Source organism: Festucalex cinctus, chromosome 1, assembly GCF_051991245.1.
Source record: "Festucalex cinctus isolate MCC-2025b chromosome 1, RoL_Fcin_1.0, whole genome shotgun sequence".
Classification (NCBI taxonomy): domain Eukaryota; kingdom Metazoa; phylum Chordata; class Actinopteri; order Syngnathiformes; family Syngnathidae; genus Festucalex; species Festucalex cinctus.
The window spans coordinates 39019733-39040080 of NC_135411.1; the positions used below are offsets into that span (position 1 = coordinate 39019733).

Below are 20348 nucleotides of genomic sequence, written 5' to 3' on the forward strand. Positions count from 1 at the left end.
CAACAGAAAATCAAGATTCAATCAAATATGGCACGTTACACATCCTCGGAATGGACAACTATTAGTGTTTAACGCTGTTTCAATTAAGTTTGGAATGAAAGTTATTCTGCAAAATTTGGGGGTTAAAAAAACAAACAAACTGCATTATCCCATTTTTGTATGCGTGTCAAACATGCACGCACACGCACGCACTCACACAAACATGAGCACCGCTATTCGGGCATTAAATGATTTGTCATTAAAACACATTTGTGATGCAATGTGAATTATTTCTTTTTCATTTATTGTTTAATTTGTTCATGTTGATGATGGTCAAAAAGTAATTTCATTATTTAACTAATTAAAAAAAACTTTGCACATCTTTTTGGATTGATATTTTTCTTTTTCTTTAGAGTAAAAAAAAAAAAAAAAAAAAAGATTAGTGTTTAACTCACCCCACCACATGATAATATCATTATTGTGTGATCGAGATACTGTATCTGGCATGACATATACATATTGTCATGATTCTGCACTCGGTCTGTTTTTTTCCTTTCAGTGGCATGAGGGAGTGGGCGTTCCCTTCTGAGCCGCACCTGTGCTGCATCCTTAATCAAGGACTTTAAAAGGGACTGCTGAGCCTTCACATCGTGTCAGATTATTTCTTGCTCTCTGTTTAGCATCAAGTTGTTTTCTAGACCTTCTTGTTCCACAGCCACCAAGTATTGCTTTGTCCTGTTCTGTATTTGATCGCGTGTAAGTTTTTCCCACGTCGCTTTTGATGTTTTATTTTTTCCTGCGCTTTATAGCCTGCGTTCTTGTTTCTATTTCGGTTTTACTTGCATTTTGCAACCTCTTTGTTATACGTTTTTTTTTCCTGGTCTTCCGTGCCAGCGCTTTGATTTGTGAATTTCTAAAATCTTTGTGTAATAAATTGGTGTTCTTACTTTTATCTCAGCCTGCATTTTTTGGGATCCACCCCTCATCTGTGACACATATATACATTGGACCACTGCATACTTGTGGTTCAGCACCCACTGATTCATGATTTATTTATTTTTTTAATTCAACTATTTACTTCCATTTTTGTTTAGATGTGATTTTAAAAGAATTTTGTGAGTTTCAAAATTTGTCATTTATTTCCAATGTTTTTCACTGGGTGTTAATTATATGTGGATTTTCACTATTTGTTATGCAATCCCTAACCTGCGGGGGGCACCTGTATATTGGGAACCCTAAAAATCATATTCCATAATTGAGTGTTAATGAATTTTGGTGTTATAATTTTTATACTGGCATAAATCAAGGAAAAAGTGTGTCAGATGTTCACAGGTGTCATAAAATGATGGCCGGCCATGATTGGCCAATCTGCCACGCAGGCTTTTGACACCTTTGGGACACATTTAAAACGTTAAATTCCTAGACAATTCATTACTGTACATGGAAGACACTTGTTTCCCCCATTTCTAATTGTTATATAATAATATAGCATAATATTATTTCCTGATATTACAATCTTTTTTTTTTTTTTTCACTGATTGGATCGGGGAATCCCATAGTTCAAGTTGTCAATTATCTACACCCAATAAGGATTCATTACTTGGAAAAAAAAGGATCACATACTGTAATTTTGGCTTGTAGCTTAACTGCATTTCTGTAAAAAGCGCGACACAATGCAAGATCTGTTTCACAAGGTTCATAATGACACATGGTAACACTGACCATCGTTGTTCTTGCGGCTTTTGCTTCCCAGCAACATCTTCAGACTGTTTCGGAACATGATTGCTCACGATGGACTTCCTGGCAAGAGATGACCAACTATTTAGTAATGTTCAGGCATGACAAGATTGTTTAACATAAGCCAAATACATCTGACATAATGAGTCACACAATGAAATGATGTAGCTCGATAGACGTCAGCAAAATGTACAAGAGAACACGAAAATCCTTCAAATTACAATATGTGAAGCCTTGATGTTGTGCGGATATGTGCTTTACCTTAGCACCTCATTGAAGACATGAAACCGCATCACAACAAGTGCCTGTTTTCCCATGAATTGCTCATGTATCATAGATAAAGGAAATTAGATGATGTATCGTGATGCAGACACCAAAAGTGTTTTGTTCCTCTGTCTTTCAGTCTTCTGTAGTCCTTGAAATTGTCCTTGAAAAAATGTTGCTTTTTTCTTATACTTTTGATTAAGGACTTTAAAACAGCTTTAATTAATTTTTTTTTTTCATTCCTTTTTAATTATTATTTTTATTATTTTAAACTTCCTTACGCTATATGTTTTAAAGTTTGTTGAATGTTTTAATATTGTCATTGTATGTTCTCTTAGTAAATTTTGTAACCTATTTTCATTTATTTTTCTTCCTCTGAATGTTAACTACTCTTTCTTGATGCTTATGTGTTGTCTTTCCTTGTGTAAAGCACATTGAGTTGCCTTGTGTATGAAATGTGCTATACAAATAAACTTGCCCTGCCTTGAAATCATCATCAATAATGTTGAGGCCATATATTTGTTTTTGCACCCAGTAAAGCAGACTTTCTTAGGGAGTGTAAATGCCAGATCTTATCTTCAACAAACTGTATTTTGATCTTCAATACCTCCTATACAGTATTTACTAATTGGTTAGTTTAAGGCAGCCAGGTGATAAAGAGATATTAGCTCCATCTGCCTCACAGTCAAGAGCGTCTGAGTTTGAATCTCATCTCGGGCCCTCCTGTGTGGCGTTTTCATGTTTTCCATGAGCTTGTGTGGGGGTACTCAAGCTTCCTTCCACATGCCAAAAATATGCTTAGTTGAAGACTATTGGTGCAAATGTTAATTAGTTTGTATGCATGTTTATTGCTTTAACATAGCATTCGACAGTCTTTATTGGTCCACTCGTGCAACCAAAAATATATTGTACATGTTTTGTTTTGTGTTTTTCCTAAAACAGTTCCCACACACTCTTAAAAAAAATGAAATGTTGCTCACCTTAAAAAAAATTGAGGTAACAATTTGCAAGCATCTTTTTAAGTTATTTCAACGCAGCTACTATTGTGTAAATGCCACAAGATTATTTTAGTCCAATAACTTGATTTGTTTTGTACTCCAGAGCTTAATTAAGATGAACAAACTTAAAGCTACTATATGGAGGATTTCCCCAAAAAATATCTTAACAATAGGCTTTTTATTTGACCATTTATGAAACATATTCTAATTAGTAGATCAACATCTTCGCTGTTCACAATGGGTACTCCTACAAGCCTCTGGCCAATATTATTTAGGAAGCGTCCGGTCCGAATCCTTCGAATTTCCCGCCCTCTGTCTGCGGGATGTGACGTCATGCGCATCATCGTCAGTTGTTTCCTGTCGCGCGAAGACGGAACTGGTACAGATTTTCGCTGCCCCAGACACCCGCTGTTACTCCACGGAAGGCTGCTCAAAAAAAAAAATATCAAAACAATGTCAAGTGCCACGAAAAATAAAAAAAATCTAAACCTGATAGTGACTGATTCCGGGCAAGAACGTGAGTGAACTTCAGTTTGACTTTTCAGCGGTGGAGAGAGTTGAGATCGGACTTGGATTAGAAAAGTGATTCACAGCTGGCTTTCTTTCTACTCGAAAAGGTAAGAAGCGAGTATCTTGACATTTAGAAGAAAATGTGTTGTTTTCAAATAGCAGTAACCTCAAGATCGATCACTTCTCGGTCGTAACTATTGGGGTGAAAGTGAGGTGGACGGCAACATTTAGCGTGAAAGGGGCGGCAAAGTTGAATGTAATAGAACAGAATGACTTTATGAAGAACAGACGTTCCATTCCGCGGCGTTTCAATCAGGCTAAATGTCGCCTTATTTTCCTCCGTGAAAACAGCCTATTGTAGCTACATTATGCTAACGGAATGTGAACGGTACTACTGAATGGCGATAACATTCACGGCCATATCACACTAAGTAGTGAATGGGTCTATATGTTTTTCACAATCGTCAATTTCCATAAATGACAGCCCACCTTTCGGCTAACGCACAATGACGCTAGCCTGGGGGCGACATGCACTAATAATGACTAGAATCAGGTTGACGTCCGTCGAGCGGGGTGACTACAATATGTAACTGCATATTAACATCGGAATGAGGTCCAATTAATTGATGTAATTTGCACATCGTTTTGGAGTACAGCACAGGACTGGACTTCGACCGACTAAAGCAATATGATCTGCACGTCCCGTGGACATCAATTGTTTAGTGGGGATCGAGAGTCTCATTCCGTGAAGTGGCCAGCTTTGTATAACATTATAAAACTTCTTACCTCTGAAAACATAGTTTCATTGGATATGAAGAGCCCAGTCTTCAGTATTGAAGTCGTGCACGTACGAGTGCGCGCAGCGTGTACGAGCGTGCAGTGTGTTTTCGGCCACAGGTGGCAGTAGCGATTTGAAATTTTAAATCTTCCAGATAGCTGCTTTAATTTTCATTGAGTGATACTGATAATACTCCATTTAATTACACACTGTATAAAATTGTGCTATTTATTAATTTAATTTACTATTTACTAATAGTAACTTAGTAAATTAAATCAATAATTTGTATCTTTTGAAATTGTTCTAACTTAGCCATTGAGTAAATGCGACAAAACTTCTCTAGTGAGGCAAACCCTATTTAATAGGTTACTAAAGTTTAGTACAAAGAGCATAATTGGTTTTGTACTCTACAAGCTTAATTAATGTAATTATGAAAAACGACTCCATTTAGTCACTTGTTCTTCAATTCTACTCAAATCATTCAACTAATGATGACATACAATCAGGAACTGTCGGTATCTTGGTTAAGGACACGGTCACAAGTGCCCGGGATGGAACCCAAAAACTCTGCAGTGGGAGACATGTATTCTACCACTGATCCATGCCATCACATGGTAACGAATTGAATTGAACATATAACTGCACATTGAAAATTCAATAAAGTGGCCAAAAAAATAAAAAACATCAAACTGTACAACTGCCTCAAAAAGACTTAACAATTTGACAATCATACTGGTCAGACTGATGTCTGTCACAAACGTATATTGAGGCATCATGGAGAGTAGACCAATGCCTTCTATAGCAAGCTACCTCTCTCCTTCTCCCACAGAATACACCAACTTGTGTACGGTACATGTCACTTATTTCTTTAGGAAACCCTTGATTTTTAGCCTTACTTACTAATTTAATGATTGAGGCCGCAAATGGGATTTTTTGGGGGTTACTACTTTATACCAAGCTTTTAATATTAATATAAAAACCATTATAAAACAATTTTTCAACTATGTGATACTATATTTATGCATATGTATTAATATGTTATATATTTAATAACAGGTAGTAATACTGTATAGATTTATTGACAATCGATGGATGCATTATTAATACTTGATACATAGGAGTCTCATGCATTTAAAGATTAAGCGATGTTATGTTTTGAATTGCGCTCATGCCCATGGTTTCCATAGAAATGAATTGTTTCTTGCGCACACAAAACATGTTTAAAACACTGCAGCAAAAGAGGTTGATGCTGGAATCTCCATCATAACAAGTAGCACAATGCAAATAGTAAGAAGTACGATTCCATTTTTATTGTAATGTTAGATATTCATTTTCTGGTAGTTCATTCATTTCCTTGTTTTCATTCACTCCTTTTATTGAATCAATGTTTGTCAATCAATGTGAGTTTTTTTTTTTTTTTTTTAGCCCCTTAAAGCTGCTCTCTGTAACAATTTGCCTCATCACATCTTTACAATAGTCTTTTTATTTGAAAATTTATGACTGAAACATCTTCTAATTAGCAGATTAACACCTTAACTGTTCACAATGGGTACTCGTACAAGCCTCTAGCCAGTCGTTTTCAGACTGGATTGGATTCAGGTTCGAATTTCCTGCCTGCGGATATACCATCATAATCGCATTTTGCACGTGAAGAAGGTTGTGTGCAGTTTCATATTTCATCAACAGGTGGGAGTAGCAATTCGAAATGGAATTTTCTGTGTTCAGCAACTTTAACTAAGAATTGTGTTTATAATCAGCTGCAAATTACAGATTATCATATGCTGTTGTCCGCAGATATTGAAATAAATATCTAATGATTGTATATCATCTTCTTTTGTCATTTAAAATTCTCTTCTATCAAACACCACTCTTCCACTCACTATGTTTGTGTTTAAAGTACTCCTCTCATTGTTATTGTTATATTTTTTTACATTCCACTTTTAATTGAATGCTTGTACTGCTGTCCAGGCACGTCCATCTTGTACTTAGCTTTGAAAGGAAGGTTCTGAAATTTTGAAGGTGTCCTAAGTTCCTAACTTAATACACTTAAGTCAAGTCAAGGCAATAACGTCTGTTCAGATTTAGATTCTTTTTGAGTTAAGAGTGCTTTCTTTGTTTTAATTTGAATTTATTAAAATAAGTCATCAATTGATTACAATGTGTTGATGGAACAAACTTATTTTTGTATGCCCAGCATAGCAAAACCATTTTAAGCTTTACTTACTAGCCCCATGAATCATTTTTTAGAGTGTTCTCTTAATAACATGTCTCTGACAGTCTGTCAAAATAAACAAAGCATAAATAATACCCACTCCACTTTTCAGTTGTCACAGTTGCTAGGTTGAAATCACTGAGGATGGGCGGCGGGTTCTATCTCATGCAAATGTGACTATCATCAATTGTCCATGTCAGCCTCCATTGTCCAAAAGTTTGAACTGCATCCTTGCTATCCAGCACCGATCTGTCATTAATCTGCATCCATCCATACATTTTCTATTGTGCTTGTTCTCATTAGGGTCGGGGGACTACCCCAGCTGACGGGGTGAGGTACGGAACGGAACACCATGACCTGGTCACCAGTCAACTGCAGGTCACATATACAGTAAACAAAAAGACATTCACATTCAAATTGCCACTTTGATTGACCTGTTATGTAGGGGGGAGATTCCCGCACAAAACCCCCACACAAGCACAAGGAGAACATGCAAACACCCCATAGGAAGATTTTAACCCTGAACCTCAAGACTGTGCCACAGACGTGGTAACCACACTTTCACTACGCTACCCATGATTGTTGATTAAGAAAACATTGTTATCCTTTACAAATAATCTGGTTACAATATACTTCCATTTTATTCACAATGAACCTGTTCTGGGTAAATCTGTGCTATTATGGCACATTACACTACATCAAATTATTTATTTAGTTAGCTAATGCTCTAAGATTATAGTTGTTTGAGGTTCTGTAAACATAATGTTGGCTTGATCGAGTTGGGTCAACTGGGTCCTTCCCACTTGAACAGTTGTTAGGGATATTTAGACCCATCTGCTTACTTATTCTTTTGGTTCTGTATCCATCTGCTGCAGACCAAAAGTTTGCTTACAGTGCTTTATGGGCCCCTTAGATTTACACCCCACCAGCAACTTTCATTAACATACAGTCCTGCACTACAATGCACAACCTGTCACAGTCCCATCTGGACTGTTGGTATAATTGGTCCTTCGCATTATACAACAAATTTGTCTTATTATCTTGATTTTGTTTAATCTCTTATAATCTCTTTTCAATCTGAGTTTGTTCATTGTTCTCGTTCTGTTTCACCCTACAAGTTGATTGTTACTTTGTTGTCTTGAATTTGTGTTCACTCTTCATATTTGAGTCCACATATTTTCGTATGAAACTATTAGATTGTCAAAATCCATAAAATTAATTGAATCTATATGGAAAACATGAATTTAGCATAGGTATACATCTGTATACATGGTCAAATAATCAATTGATAGCATACTGTTTACATATTACAGCAGTTCTAAAGTTCTAAAGCCTGATATTCCAATCCAATCTATTGTTGTCTATTACTATAATGATAGTCTTAGCATGAGTGGTTAGCACGTCCGCCTCCCAGTACTGAGGACTCGAGTTCGAGTCCAGGCTCCGGCCTTCCTGGGTGGAGTTTGCATGTTCTCCCCGTGCCCATGTGGGTCTTCTCCGGGTACTCCGGTCTCCTCCCACATTCCAAAGACATGCTTGGCAGGTTAATTGAGCGCTCCGAATTGTCCCTAGGTGTGCTTGTGAGTGTGGATGGTTGTTCGTCTCTGTGTGCCCTGCGATTGGCTGGCAACCAGTTCAGGGTGTACCCCGCCTACTGCCCAGAGCCAGCTGAGATAGGCTCCAGCATCCCCCGCGACCCTTGTGAGGAATAAGCGGTCAAGAAAATGGATGGATGGATGGTCTTAGCATACATTTAAACTGCCATGTGTTTTTTCAATGTCCATTTGCAGTCGCAACTGATTTGTATCCTTTGTTTGTTTTGGGCACCAAATATAAGGTCAAAAATTAGAATCAGTGAGGGAAGCTATTATAAATATGACGTTGGACTGAATTCTGGAAAGATTGAGGATCGGTGACAAAGTCTGCTGAGGAACATGGACCTGCTGATTTGCGTTTTCTCTTAAACACCAAAACGATACCTAAATAGCGCAAATGAACATGACTTGTATTTTTGTTTTAACACGGGCACTTTCATATTGCATTAGACACCATTCCAAGTAAATACAGTTCCTGTGCAGTTCATAGCTCCATAATTCCCAAAAGCAGGAAGAAGGACAATGATAATTGCAACCTGTAGGGCGCTGGAATAAAGCCGCTATGCATCTCAGGTCCAAATCCTATAAAACACAACCACTATCTGCATGGCGAGTCGAGGAATAAACATAATCCCTGTCTAAGAGCTGTCCCCCAAAATCCTAATTGCAGTGACTAGTTGTCATCTTATTTCTGCGATATAACATGCGGTAGCTATTTTATCATAGCGTGTGTGTAATGTGTTAGTGTGCTAATCCTTGACGACAAGAAGACATGAAAAGATAGGCCTGAGTCTAAAAATCAAAGCTGCATCCACCCCCACATACATATGCATAATAATAAAAGGCACTGGAAAGAAAATGCTTTCTGAATACATTGAATGGAAATTGTTGTAAAAAAGAGCAAGACACTTTTTAGTCTGGCTGAATGTGACATTTTTACAACTTAACGACCAAAACTGATACACTTTAAGAAAGAGAACAACACATTGGTGGAACCCTATATCTTAAAGAATTTACTGGCGTCGGTACGTGGGCGGAGCCAGAACTATTTCTTTCTTTTTTTTCTTTCTTTTTTTTCTTCCAAGTTACCACTGCATTACCCCATTGAGGAGGTTTTAAGCCAATGGTACTACAGAGACGTCACGAGGCTGTTCTCAACTTCCTGAGTCTGTACCATGAGCAGTGACTGCACATTCATCTTGATAAAAAGCAAGCAAGCATCCCTGCCCCCTCCGGTCATGTCCTGCTGGGGCTCTGGTAGTTAACGAGCGATGCGGGAAATACAGAAACTGATTTCATGTCTTATTCCTGAGTCACTCGCGGCGGTCTGTGGCAAGCAAACATGACTCAGTGCTGGCATGGAGTCAAGCTCATTCATGTGAAGCGCACATGCGCAAGCATGGAGACGCACGCGCGCACACACAGACACACACACACGCTCACGCACACCATCTGTCGTCAGTTACTTCTCGATGTGACCTCCTATATCCTTGTTAGCGATAGAAAGGGTGGGCTCGGGCAGCTTTGGCTGACTCCCCCACCCTCTGTTTTGACTCTATATGCTAATGATGATGCAAAAAAACAAGACTTGAATACATTTCATCTTTTTTTCCATCTATATGGCTACTCTAACAGCCCTTTATTGATCAATAGTACAGTACTTTACAAAAATATTATATGCTGCTTTCATTAGCTTTGTCCAAGTGTTTGTTTGTCCATCTGTTTATTTGTTAGCAAGCTACTTCCTGGTTAATGGAGGATGCTGAACAGATGGACAGTGCCATTATGATTGTGGGGAGTGGATGGTACCATTAATGCCAAAGTAACTGAAACGGTGAAAGCAAGTTCCTCTAATCAATCGTATGTCATCCATCCACACCATAATATGAATATGTTGCACCTTGTCCCATACATTAATCAAGTTTCATCTGATGACGATTTTGCAACATCCTTTACGATGCATATCAAAATGACAGCTGTGAAAAATAATAAAGCTAGGGTTGGCCTAAGAATTTTTATTTTTTTTATTTTTTTTAACAAGGTAAAATGATCAAATATGATTTGGGCGGAATGATTCTGAAAAATAATCTATATGATTATTTATTCAAGCTTTTCTTCCCTTATATATATTTTTTTAAACAAACAAAAGTAATCAATCAATCTGTATTACCACATTAACACATTTTAGGTTTTCGCGAAAATAAAAGCAAATGAAGCATCATCATTCATTCTTGTGTTTATGACAACTTCTTCCAAACAAATTCTTCCAAACAAGGCTAAACATAAATCAGTATGTCATAAATCAGATTACAGCACTAATGATGTGGAGTTATCACTTCAACTTTTCTTGTTTCATTAAACAATGCCTTGTAAATGCAGCACGTAATATTATTTTGTTACTCCTGTTTTTATGTTGTAATTCTACTTACGTGTGGGGTTGTTGGGTTGTGTCCAGTTGTTGGGTGGGTGGTAACGAGGAGGGAGTGGGTAGTTGGCTAGATGTGTGTGTAGGCTTTTTTTTAAATTTATTTATTTGGTGATGCACTTTGAATTGCATTTGCATGATAAGGTGCTATATAAATAAAGGTGACTTGACTACTGACGATTTTGTGCTACCATCTGACAAAAGCTGCAAATGTAATTATATGAAAATAATCATAACACCTATTAATGTGCATTTAGTGTTTCAATAATACAAACACAGTGTGGTAGAATTTCATCAAAAATAAAATAAAGAAATGAAAACATGGTATGTATGAACACTATGCAAAAAAAACAAAACAACATGAACACGTTTGTGGTTGATTTGTGTAAAAAAATAAAATAAAAAAATACAAAGATGAAAACATGTGGACTGCTGTTTTTAAGCACTGAATTTATCTAGAAATTATATGAATACATTTATAAAATGTACATACACATACCAAAATGAAGCATTTTTTTTAATTCCCAAATTGAAGCCTTTGCGATTTGAATTGAATTGCGTTCTACTGTAGTGTGATGTAGATTTGAATTATATTAATTGATCAGCTCTAAATATAATAGATTAATTGTCCACAATCTAATAAGAAGATGTGTCCCTCTGTATATTGTAGCTTCTTATACAGTGTTACATTAGGGTCCCACTTTCTTTGACAGCACAGATGGACGACCCAATTACTGCCGAACAATGATTTAATGCGACCGTCTGACATAAGCTGCAAATGCAATTATATGCAAGCAATCAGAACACTTCAAATGCATTTTCCATTTCAATGATACACAGTAGTATTTCAGCAAAAAAGACAAATAAATAAAAACATTGCAATCATGTGGACATGCACAACGTAACATGAGCACGTTTGTTGTTGATGCATGTAAAACAAAACAGACAAAAACACATTTGAATGTTCTTTCCATTTGTGTACTGAGCAAATTTATTTTGAGAGCCCATAAGGGCATGACATCACTCACAACTACGGCTGAAGTGTAAACAACAACACTCGGGACTGTCCTCAAGGGGTTCCCCCCACATTCAAGCAATCACAACAGGAAACACACAATGGAAAATACCAGGAGCAACAGGAGAGCCTTCCCTCGTAACAGAGCTGGCTTGTACGCAATAACTGAAAGACTGACTACGTTTTTCATTGACACACTCTTGCAAAGTGGAAACTAAAGCCCCAAAGCTGAAGGAAAACGGAGTTCTGCAGTTCCATCTGACCGGACATTGAGCACCACCTACTGCTCATCTTGTACATGTGAGACATTCACAGCTCAACTACACTATTTTCAATATCCCCTGTTGCTATACATATTAGTGTAAGCTTCCAAGTTCCACCACAGATATTTGGCCACTTTGTGACAAACCACTTCTATTTGTTTGCAGTAAATGTTCAATGCCTCTCAATCATTGTCAGTGATAAAAAATTAAAATATCAAAAATGCCTTTAAAAGGTCCATCCATCCATCCATCCATCCATCCATCCATCCATTTTCTTGACCGCTTATTCCTCACAAGGGTCGCGGGGGGTGCTGGAGCCTATCTCAGCTGGCTTTGGGCAGTAGGCGGGGTACACCCTGGACTGGTTGCCAGCCAATCGCAGCTTTTAAAAGGTCCTATACAGTAATTTTGAAATGAACTCCAAATTTTATGAAAAATACCCTACTCAAGGTCAAAATCCCGCAAAATGTCATAATGTGCATAAGACTTGTGAGACAGCAAATCACTGCGCTTGACAATAAGCCTCTATGTATGATGAAATAAATTCCATCTCAATTGCTCCAAATGATGGCTATGGCACAGTTACATGCTGTTGCAATTTGTTTTTGTATGATCAAAATAATGTTTTCTTCAATGATTATGGTGTGATAGTGGTGGCAAGAGGTGGATTAAGTTGGATAATCCCCACTCAGGGTTCAGGTATCAAACACACAAAAATGACAAGGGTGAAACTTAACCCATTGCATTTATAAGTGAATTTATTGCAACTTAGAGGTGCCACAAGTAATAAAGCCACACCAACAAATATTTGGGACCCTGTGAAAAAACATTTCACTTTGTGAAAACTGAAAATACTGTAGTGCCCCTGTCAGTCATGGACCCTTAAACTCGCCATCACGTTTGGATACATGTGCTGAGTACAATAAAACTGATACAAGGAAATGAATTGTACATTTCAAAGTTGCTGTCAAGAGATGCACCTCTTAAGCACTCCTAGTAATTCTGCCTCTGTACTGTATGTTCTTCACTTGCTAAGTTTTTGAATTACCTTAAGCAAGGATGCTTTTTCCACGTGCGTTTATCACAGTGGCAGTCCTTTTATGTTTTTTAGCTTAGTTGAGCAGTGAGCAGTTTATAAATTGCGTAGACAACAAAACACATTTAGCTAGCCTATCTGGCAGACGGAGCCACTAAGTCAACAGAATTGCTTGGAGCCTTTTCTGCTCATGTCATGTTTGCCATTTGACTTGTCATAAAGCATAATTCAAAGGGCTGAATAATAAGTGCTGCATAGGCCAAAAAATGCGCATGCCAGTCATATCCTCCAGACTGCTCAAACAGAGCTCTGGCAGAAACGGGATCTCCAAAAACAACACAACATTGGTGCCTAGGATTTCAAGTTGAATTCTTTCAGTGGCCGTCTTTGCAACTTAAAATACTCATATTTCAAATCGGCTTTCACCATTCAAATAAATAGAAGTGCCATTAATCTGTTCTAGCCACTCATAATTAGAGATGTAACGATAAAGGCAATATCGTGATATTGTGATATTAACTCATTTGCTCCCAATAACGTGTAAATACGTTTTTTTTTTTTTTTTTATGTTTTAAGTATCCCAGAGACTTATAAGTTTTTTTGTTTTGTTTAATGCTAAAGCATACAGAAGGCTTAGATGCAGCCTCTCAACTGCAAAGAACGATTGAAAAATGGTAGTTATTACATAACTGGCCAGCAGGTGGCAGCAGAGCAAAGGAGATCAACCAGGGCCATCTAGAAAAAAAGCTAAATTACTTAGAATTTTAAATAGATTTGTGAAAACTGATTAAATTTAGCTCTCTTCTAATGCTAATTGCTGCAAAACGGAAACAAATAAAAACATACTTTTTTTTTTCCTGATGAAAGAAGAGACTTTAATCTTTCTTTTGCTTTTATAGCAATTGAACACAATATTCTGTGGGCCTTGCAAAATCAGTCAAAATCCAGTCAAACAGCTGGGAGCGAACTGGATTGCTTCTGTGAAAATGGCTGGGAGAGAATGAGTTTAAAACTGCCACAATATCGTCATCGTCGTCGTCATGTTCACAATATTTAAAAGGAACGCAGGTTGATTTCCATTTGTGCAGTTCTAGCACCCTCTAGTGGCTAGTTTATTAGTGCAATTTAATTTTCATTAGGGATGTTTTGGCCTTCTGTGTTTAAAATCTATGCTAATTGTCAGATGAAGGGGAACCTAATTTGCTTGTGAAGCGATCAATGTGTGCTTGCATTAGCAAGTCAGTGCCTCAATATTATTATTAGAGATTGTAGGTGGTTTATATGCATTGTTGTTATGTACAAAAGCACAATATTATTATTTTTTTAGTATGAGCTCTTTTTTTTTTTTTTTTTTTTTTTTTTTTTTTTACAATATTGTGATGTTTTTTATATATCGCCAAAGCCCCCCAAAATATCATGATAATTATCATATTGTGACCTTCATATCGTGATATTATATCGTGATGTTTGGATATCGTTACATCCTTACTCATAATACAAGTAATATAACCAAAATTGTTTTAATGTTTTTAATACTTTAGAGTTAAATGTACAGTAACAACAATTAAAGACAACATAAAGATATAAACCGGTTGTGCATCATGATTTCTTGCACTTCTTGCATGGCTCCTTCAGGTGCACGCACCTTTACCACGTGGGCACTCTAATCAATGCATGCTGTATATTAGCAAAGAAGTTGGTCACAAGTAGGGCTGAATGATTTTAGGGGGGAAAAATTAATTGCAATTTTTTTGGGGGGGAAAATATTGCGATTTCAATTTAATTTGCGAATTAATTCACATTCAGCTTTTAATGAACAATGTACAGTAACATTTCCAAACATGACTGAAAATGGCATAACGTCATCAAAATATTAAAAGCTATTACTCGAATAATGTAAGAGCACACGAGAGGTTGTGTGAGAGAGGTACTTTTAAAATGGTTCAAGTTAAGGCAAGACGTACAGTACTACTTGGGGGCCATGTTTAAATATTGCAATTATGTGTAATAGTCTAACAAAAATGTCTTACATTTTGTACTAATGTACATGTACTATGTAAATAAATGTAATAAATATCTTCACCATACGCCATACCATTTTGCTCTAGACTTAACTGCTTCAAGTGACTGAGGGCTTTGTTATAGTGTAACATTCATATCATGGTCTGAACTCTTTTGGTCTTTTTACTTTAATGGTGAGTGTAAAAGTGTAAAAATCATAACGTGAGTATTTCTGATTAGGGTAATTATGAAAAGGTAAATATTTTTTGTTAAAAAGGGTCAGAAAGTATATTCATTCTCTCTGTTTAGCATTCAAATTCACTTTTATGTACATAATGAAATCTATTCAACAATTAAAAACCATGGATTACAAAAATAAATAGTAATTTTGAGCCCTATTGATGTGTAGATCTCAGAACTCAGCGATGGAAAAGAGTGCAAATACAAGCAAATAACATTGCTGATATGAATTTACTTTGGACCTTGAGCTTGACGTCATGGCTGACGTCAGCCGTTAGCGTGCTCAGCCGTTCGTACGTGTGCTAACGGGCTAATCGCTAACCGTCATCTTATTTTCAGCCTAGAATACTTATTAGCTATAGTACAAATGTTCTGTTCATAACTAATGTTTCTCCGCCTTAACACGATGGAATGTGGGAGGAGACCGGAGTACCCGGAGAAGACCCACACAGGCACAGGGAGAACATGCTAACTCCACCCAGGAAGGCCGGAGCCTGGACTCAAACCAGAGTCCTCAGAACTGGGAGGCGGACGTGCTAACCCCTTGCTCCCATCCAAGTACTAACCAGGCCCAACCCTGCTTAGCTTCCGAAATCGGGAGTTCTCAGGGCAGTATGGCCGTAAGCCACTGGTCAATTAGTTGCTGAGGATATTGAATTGATCAGGAGGTTACTGAGAAAAAAAGGTGTAATTTCCATTTAAAAGAAAAGAGAAAAGTGATCATGGTTTCAATATATACTGAATTTTAAATCCACCATTTAATCGAGTCCCAGTTAACATGATAAAAATGACTATAAAAGGCCAAAGCTGTAAAAATAAAAATAAATTAATAAAAGTTAAAATAAAAAATTAATATGAAATATATTATTTAAAAAATAAATAAAAATAGTTAAATGGAAATAAAAGCAAAAATATATATACATAAATAAATAAAAGTAAAAAAAAAAAAAATAAATAAAAAACAAGAAATTTAAAATAAATACAAAATAAATGTGAAAATAAATGCAAAAATTTGTAAATAATTATCATTAAATGTCAAAATACTCATATTTACTCATACCTCATATTTAAATATTATAGGCTGAAGACAATGTCAGCATGAAATGCGGAAGGAAATGTTATTCAAATGAGGGGGTGGTCCATAAAAAACACAGAGATGTATTACTCGTTACAAATCACAAAACTGTATTGATAAAATGGTACAAAGATATATGATGAAGATGACATGCTAAGGATATTAAATTCTGGGTTACATCAGTTGTGTGTCTTTCAACTCACAATTTATCTTCATTTGGCACATACAGAAAATGGTATAGACATTTGACATGGTTTATGCATCACGGAAATGAAATTACCGACACCGCTGAGCTAAGCTGTGGGCTATAATAAGAAGCACTGAGAAGTGATTAAAGATAAGAAGTTGGGATAGAAAATTGTTATCCGTAGTACCTGGCAAATTAACTAATCATTTACATGGATATGATAAAATCCCAAAATGTTCCACAGGCCTCGTTCCATACCAGATTTTCAGAACAAATCCAGTAACCCACCTTAACACAAATGACACAAACATAAACTATGGATTCAAGAGGAACGCATATGGTTATGTGTCTTTTCATTTATGAGCATGTTCAATCTTTGCAGATGTGCTGCAAATCCTCATGGCTGCCAACCGGCCTGTTTAGGGCTGTAAACATGTCGAAGGACGTCTTCAAAATGCACGGCACACACAAGCATGTCATGGGACCTTAACCCCGACAAAATGGAAAGCTGTAAAGACCATCAAGGACGAGAGTCAAGCAACCTGCACTCTACTCTCTCTTTCCATCTGGAAAAGCATACCTGAGCACTAAATCATTGCTACTACATCGTCGTTTTAACTAATGAACAGACGTTGCTTACATTATGTTTTACTTTCATTAATATCAAGGAAACTGCAAATAGAATACAAAACGCATCTGACTCAAAGCAGGTCTGAATTGGCCAAACAGAATAAATCTGAATAAAATCATCATTAAATTACAAAGACTTCAAGAGCGATACCTTGTCCCTTTAATTAGCACACGCTAGTAATCTAATTAACTAATGACTGCCATGGTGGGAGGGATTTTAATCAGAGTCACATTAAACCCAGACTACAGACTACAAGGTTAGCCAGATTAGCGTGGGATTACATCCATCTGCGCTGCCGCTGTTGAGGAACAGAAGTCAGTGGGGGAGGGAGGGGACAAAATATGTTGAACAACATCTCCTCGTCCAAATTGTGCTGGAAGAGCTTGCAAATACAGTAGCACACATGCATGTCCTTACAGTTGGCTGTGGGGCTGGGAGAAATCGATTCTTACATTTAACATAATAGGTACACTGATTCTGAAATGGCTTATGAATTTCATCTGTTTCTTTGCTAGCAGAAAGATGGGAATATTGACAAAATTGTTAATACGTAATGTACACTGTACTACACACAGGGCTCAACACTAACTTTTCTACTGCTACCAACTTTCTCAAGTCATTAAACCAGCACATGGTTTTATTGCTATCGAACATTTTTAGAATTGATTAATCTATCGATCATTCAATCAATTAATGGACTAATCGGTTTCATTTCAATTTTGCATGAAAGTGTATTAAAAAAACATTTTGTCTTAATTACTGTTTATTAACCAGCGATTGTTGTTTATTTCATGCTTAAAAAGGAGGGTTTGATGTTGTAATATGTTATTGGTCATTGTTTTCAAAAGTAAAAACAGATCTTTGCAAATCAGTTGTCTTTCATGAAGGACAACAGAAATCAGTGAACAATTACTGTTGATATGCTGAAATCAGAGAATTTGGACAATTTTGAATAAAAAAATGGCTCTAAACAATTACTTGATAATCGATTACTGGATTAATTTTGACAGCTCCATATGATTTGATGACACCCATTTTTGTAGGGCGGTACAGTAACATGCATGCTGATGAATAGTTGTCTTGGTTTCGTATGAAGATTGACAAGAACTTTACTCGTGTTGTATTTCCAAAATATTTGATTGTGAATGCGAAGTTTGCTTGCAACAAACACTTGTTGACAACCAGTTTGTTGAAGAAGAAGGCAAAACAAACGTTTTCAAATAACAGCAGCGCATAGCAAGTATGAATGCTTTATTTTCAGATTGTTCAGTAGCATTACTTTCAACTCAACTGAAAGAGGCCAACTCTTATAATGAGGCCTCACCTGGGAGAACCATATCTTAACATTTAGCCTGCCTTCATAATCCATCAATTCTGGCCTCTTAACATTGATCGACTGAAGGCTTTCTTGCAGCATCAATTCCTTAATTGAAATAAACAGGCACCTACAACAGCATGTCTGTATGTTTTGATTGATTTACTCCAATGTATTTCAGCAAATTTTAAATATGACTACTGATATCCATCCAACCTCTGAAGTGCTTATTCCTCACAAGGGTCTTGGGGGTGCTGGAGCCTATCCCAGCTGGCTTCGGCAGTAGGCGGGGTCCACCCTGAACTATTTGCAGGCCAATCCAGAGCTTGCACAAACGCGACCAGATGTAATTATTACTCGCATATGCTTGAAAAAAAAGCATTGATTGTCGGCTCAACTCCTGACATGGACAGTAGATGCTTTCTCGCATGCACGCCCTCTCAAGACATAATGTATAGGTGTTATTTCCTCTCACCAGTGCAATCTGTCAGCAACATCATGTGATGCAAAATTCAACGTAGCTAAAAGTGAAAATGGAATTTACTATGGAGCGTGAGAAATTGTTATTGATGTGAGTGATTTTTTTCAGATTTGTGTGTAATATGGCTTGGATGGGCGGCAGCATGGTGCGATGCCCATCAACATTGACTCGTTAGTTTGTTTGTATACAGTGGAACCTCAGACACAGGATTACCGGATTTCAGATTTAACGTAAAATAGAAAATAGTGTCCAAAATGCACCTTTGGACAGCAGTTGTCAAAATCTGCTCCAGAATTGGCCGCTGTAATTTACTGGCACAATCAATAGATAAGAGACTGTTACACATACTTGAGGGCTGTGCCACTGTTTTCACAGATATATTGTAAAATACTAGACAGGCTAATAGACGATTCTACATGGTGGCCATAGAGGCAGGGGCAACTTTCCCATCAAAGGCATGATATTAGCTTGCCGTCGTCGTACAGTATACTGTTGGTTTTATCAAGCCCTCTTCTCTCATTGGATATTAACAGAGGCTAAAAAAAAAAGGAAGCAAACTAAAGCCTCTAAATCACTGAGAGGCAAATAATTGTGAACGTAGCGAATTTTGGCTTTTGTCCGGGTTTGCGAAGAGTTTTACTGTCACAAGGAAATTTTGAACTTGTTCCATTGAGAATCCATTGTTTCACTAACAGTGGCAAGTGTTTGCAAAATAGTTGTAAGCATTTGTAAACGTTCGTAAGTGTCCAAGTTTTCTAGTCGCCAATGCTAGAGACCACGTGACCATGTTTCCAATACAGTAAATGTCAACCTATTCGTGCGTAGCATTCACAAGCACTGTCGTCAGTGAGATATCTGCACCCATTCTCCACATTTGGCCATCATGCCAGAAGAAACAAGGCACAAAGAGAAAGGCAACAAGGAGTGCCATACAGCGCCAGTTTGGATGAGTTTTAGGATGCTCGTGAAAGAGAAATTGGAAGATGAGGGCTGACCTGCGCCAACTTATATTTTATTTTATTTTGGCATTGAGTTGGATGTCAAATCTTTTTGTTTTTTACATTATTATTATTATTATTATTATTATTATTATTATTATTATTATTATTATTATTATTATTATCATCAACATAATCATCATCATTATTATTAACTCTTTTACTGCCACACGTTATAAAAAAAAAAACAACCCCCACAGTGCCAGCCGATTTTCCATATTTTAACTCATCTTTCAACGCACACAGAATATTGTGTGCGTTTACTCCATATACAAGGTGCATACCACATGAAAGATCGCATTCCATTCTTTCATTAGAAAAAAAAGGTATGTTTCTACCTTATTCCGTTCTTTAGTAATCACCATTTGAAAATAGGTCATTTGAGTGACACTGAGCAAAAAATTGGACGATACATTGAAAGATTGAAAGATACATTTTTTCCACAACAGTGACGCTCATATTTTTTGTTTAGTGACATCCTTGAAAACGTTCTATTTCATCAGATTTCATTGTAATTGAATGCAAAAGAAATACAATGCTGCCATCTGCTGGCCATTGTTAGTGGGAGTTTTTGATTCCACATCCCATTGACCAGGCAGTGCTGCACT

The 20348-nt window shown here is 36.9% G+C and overlaps 1 protein-coding gene across 2 annotated transcripts in view; it reads right to left on the minus strand.

Annotated features, from left to right (window-relative positions):
- The window catches only part of tanc2a (tetratricopeptide repeat, ankyrin repeat and coiled-coil containing 2a), a 57282-nt gene that overhangs the window by 33990 nt on the left and 2944 nt on the right, over positions 1–20348 (minus strand). For both annotated transcript variants that reach the window (XM_077534877.1, XM_077534867.1), the window contains exon 2: positions 1702–1779. In XM_077534877.1, the coding sequence (XP_077391003.1) occupies positions 1702–1759 (58 nt within the window). In that variant the 5' untranslated portion in view covers positions 1760–1779. The remainder of the gene's footprint in view (positions 1–1701; positions 1780–20348) is intronic.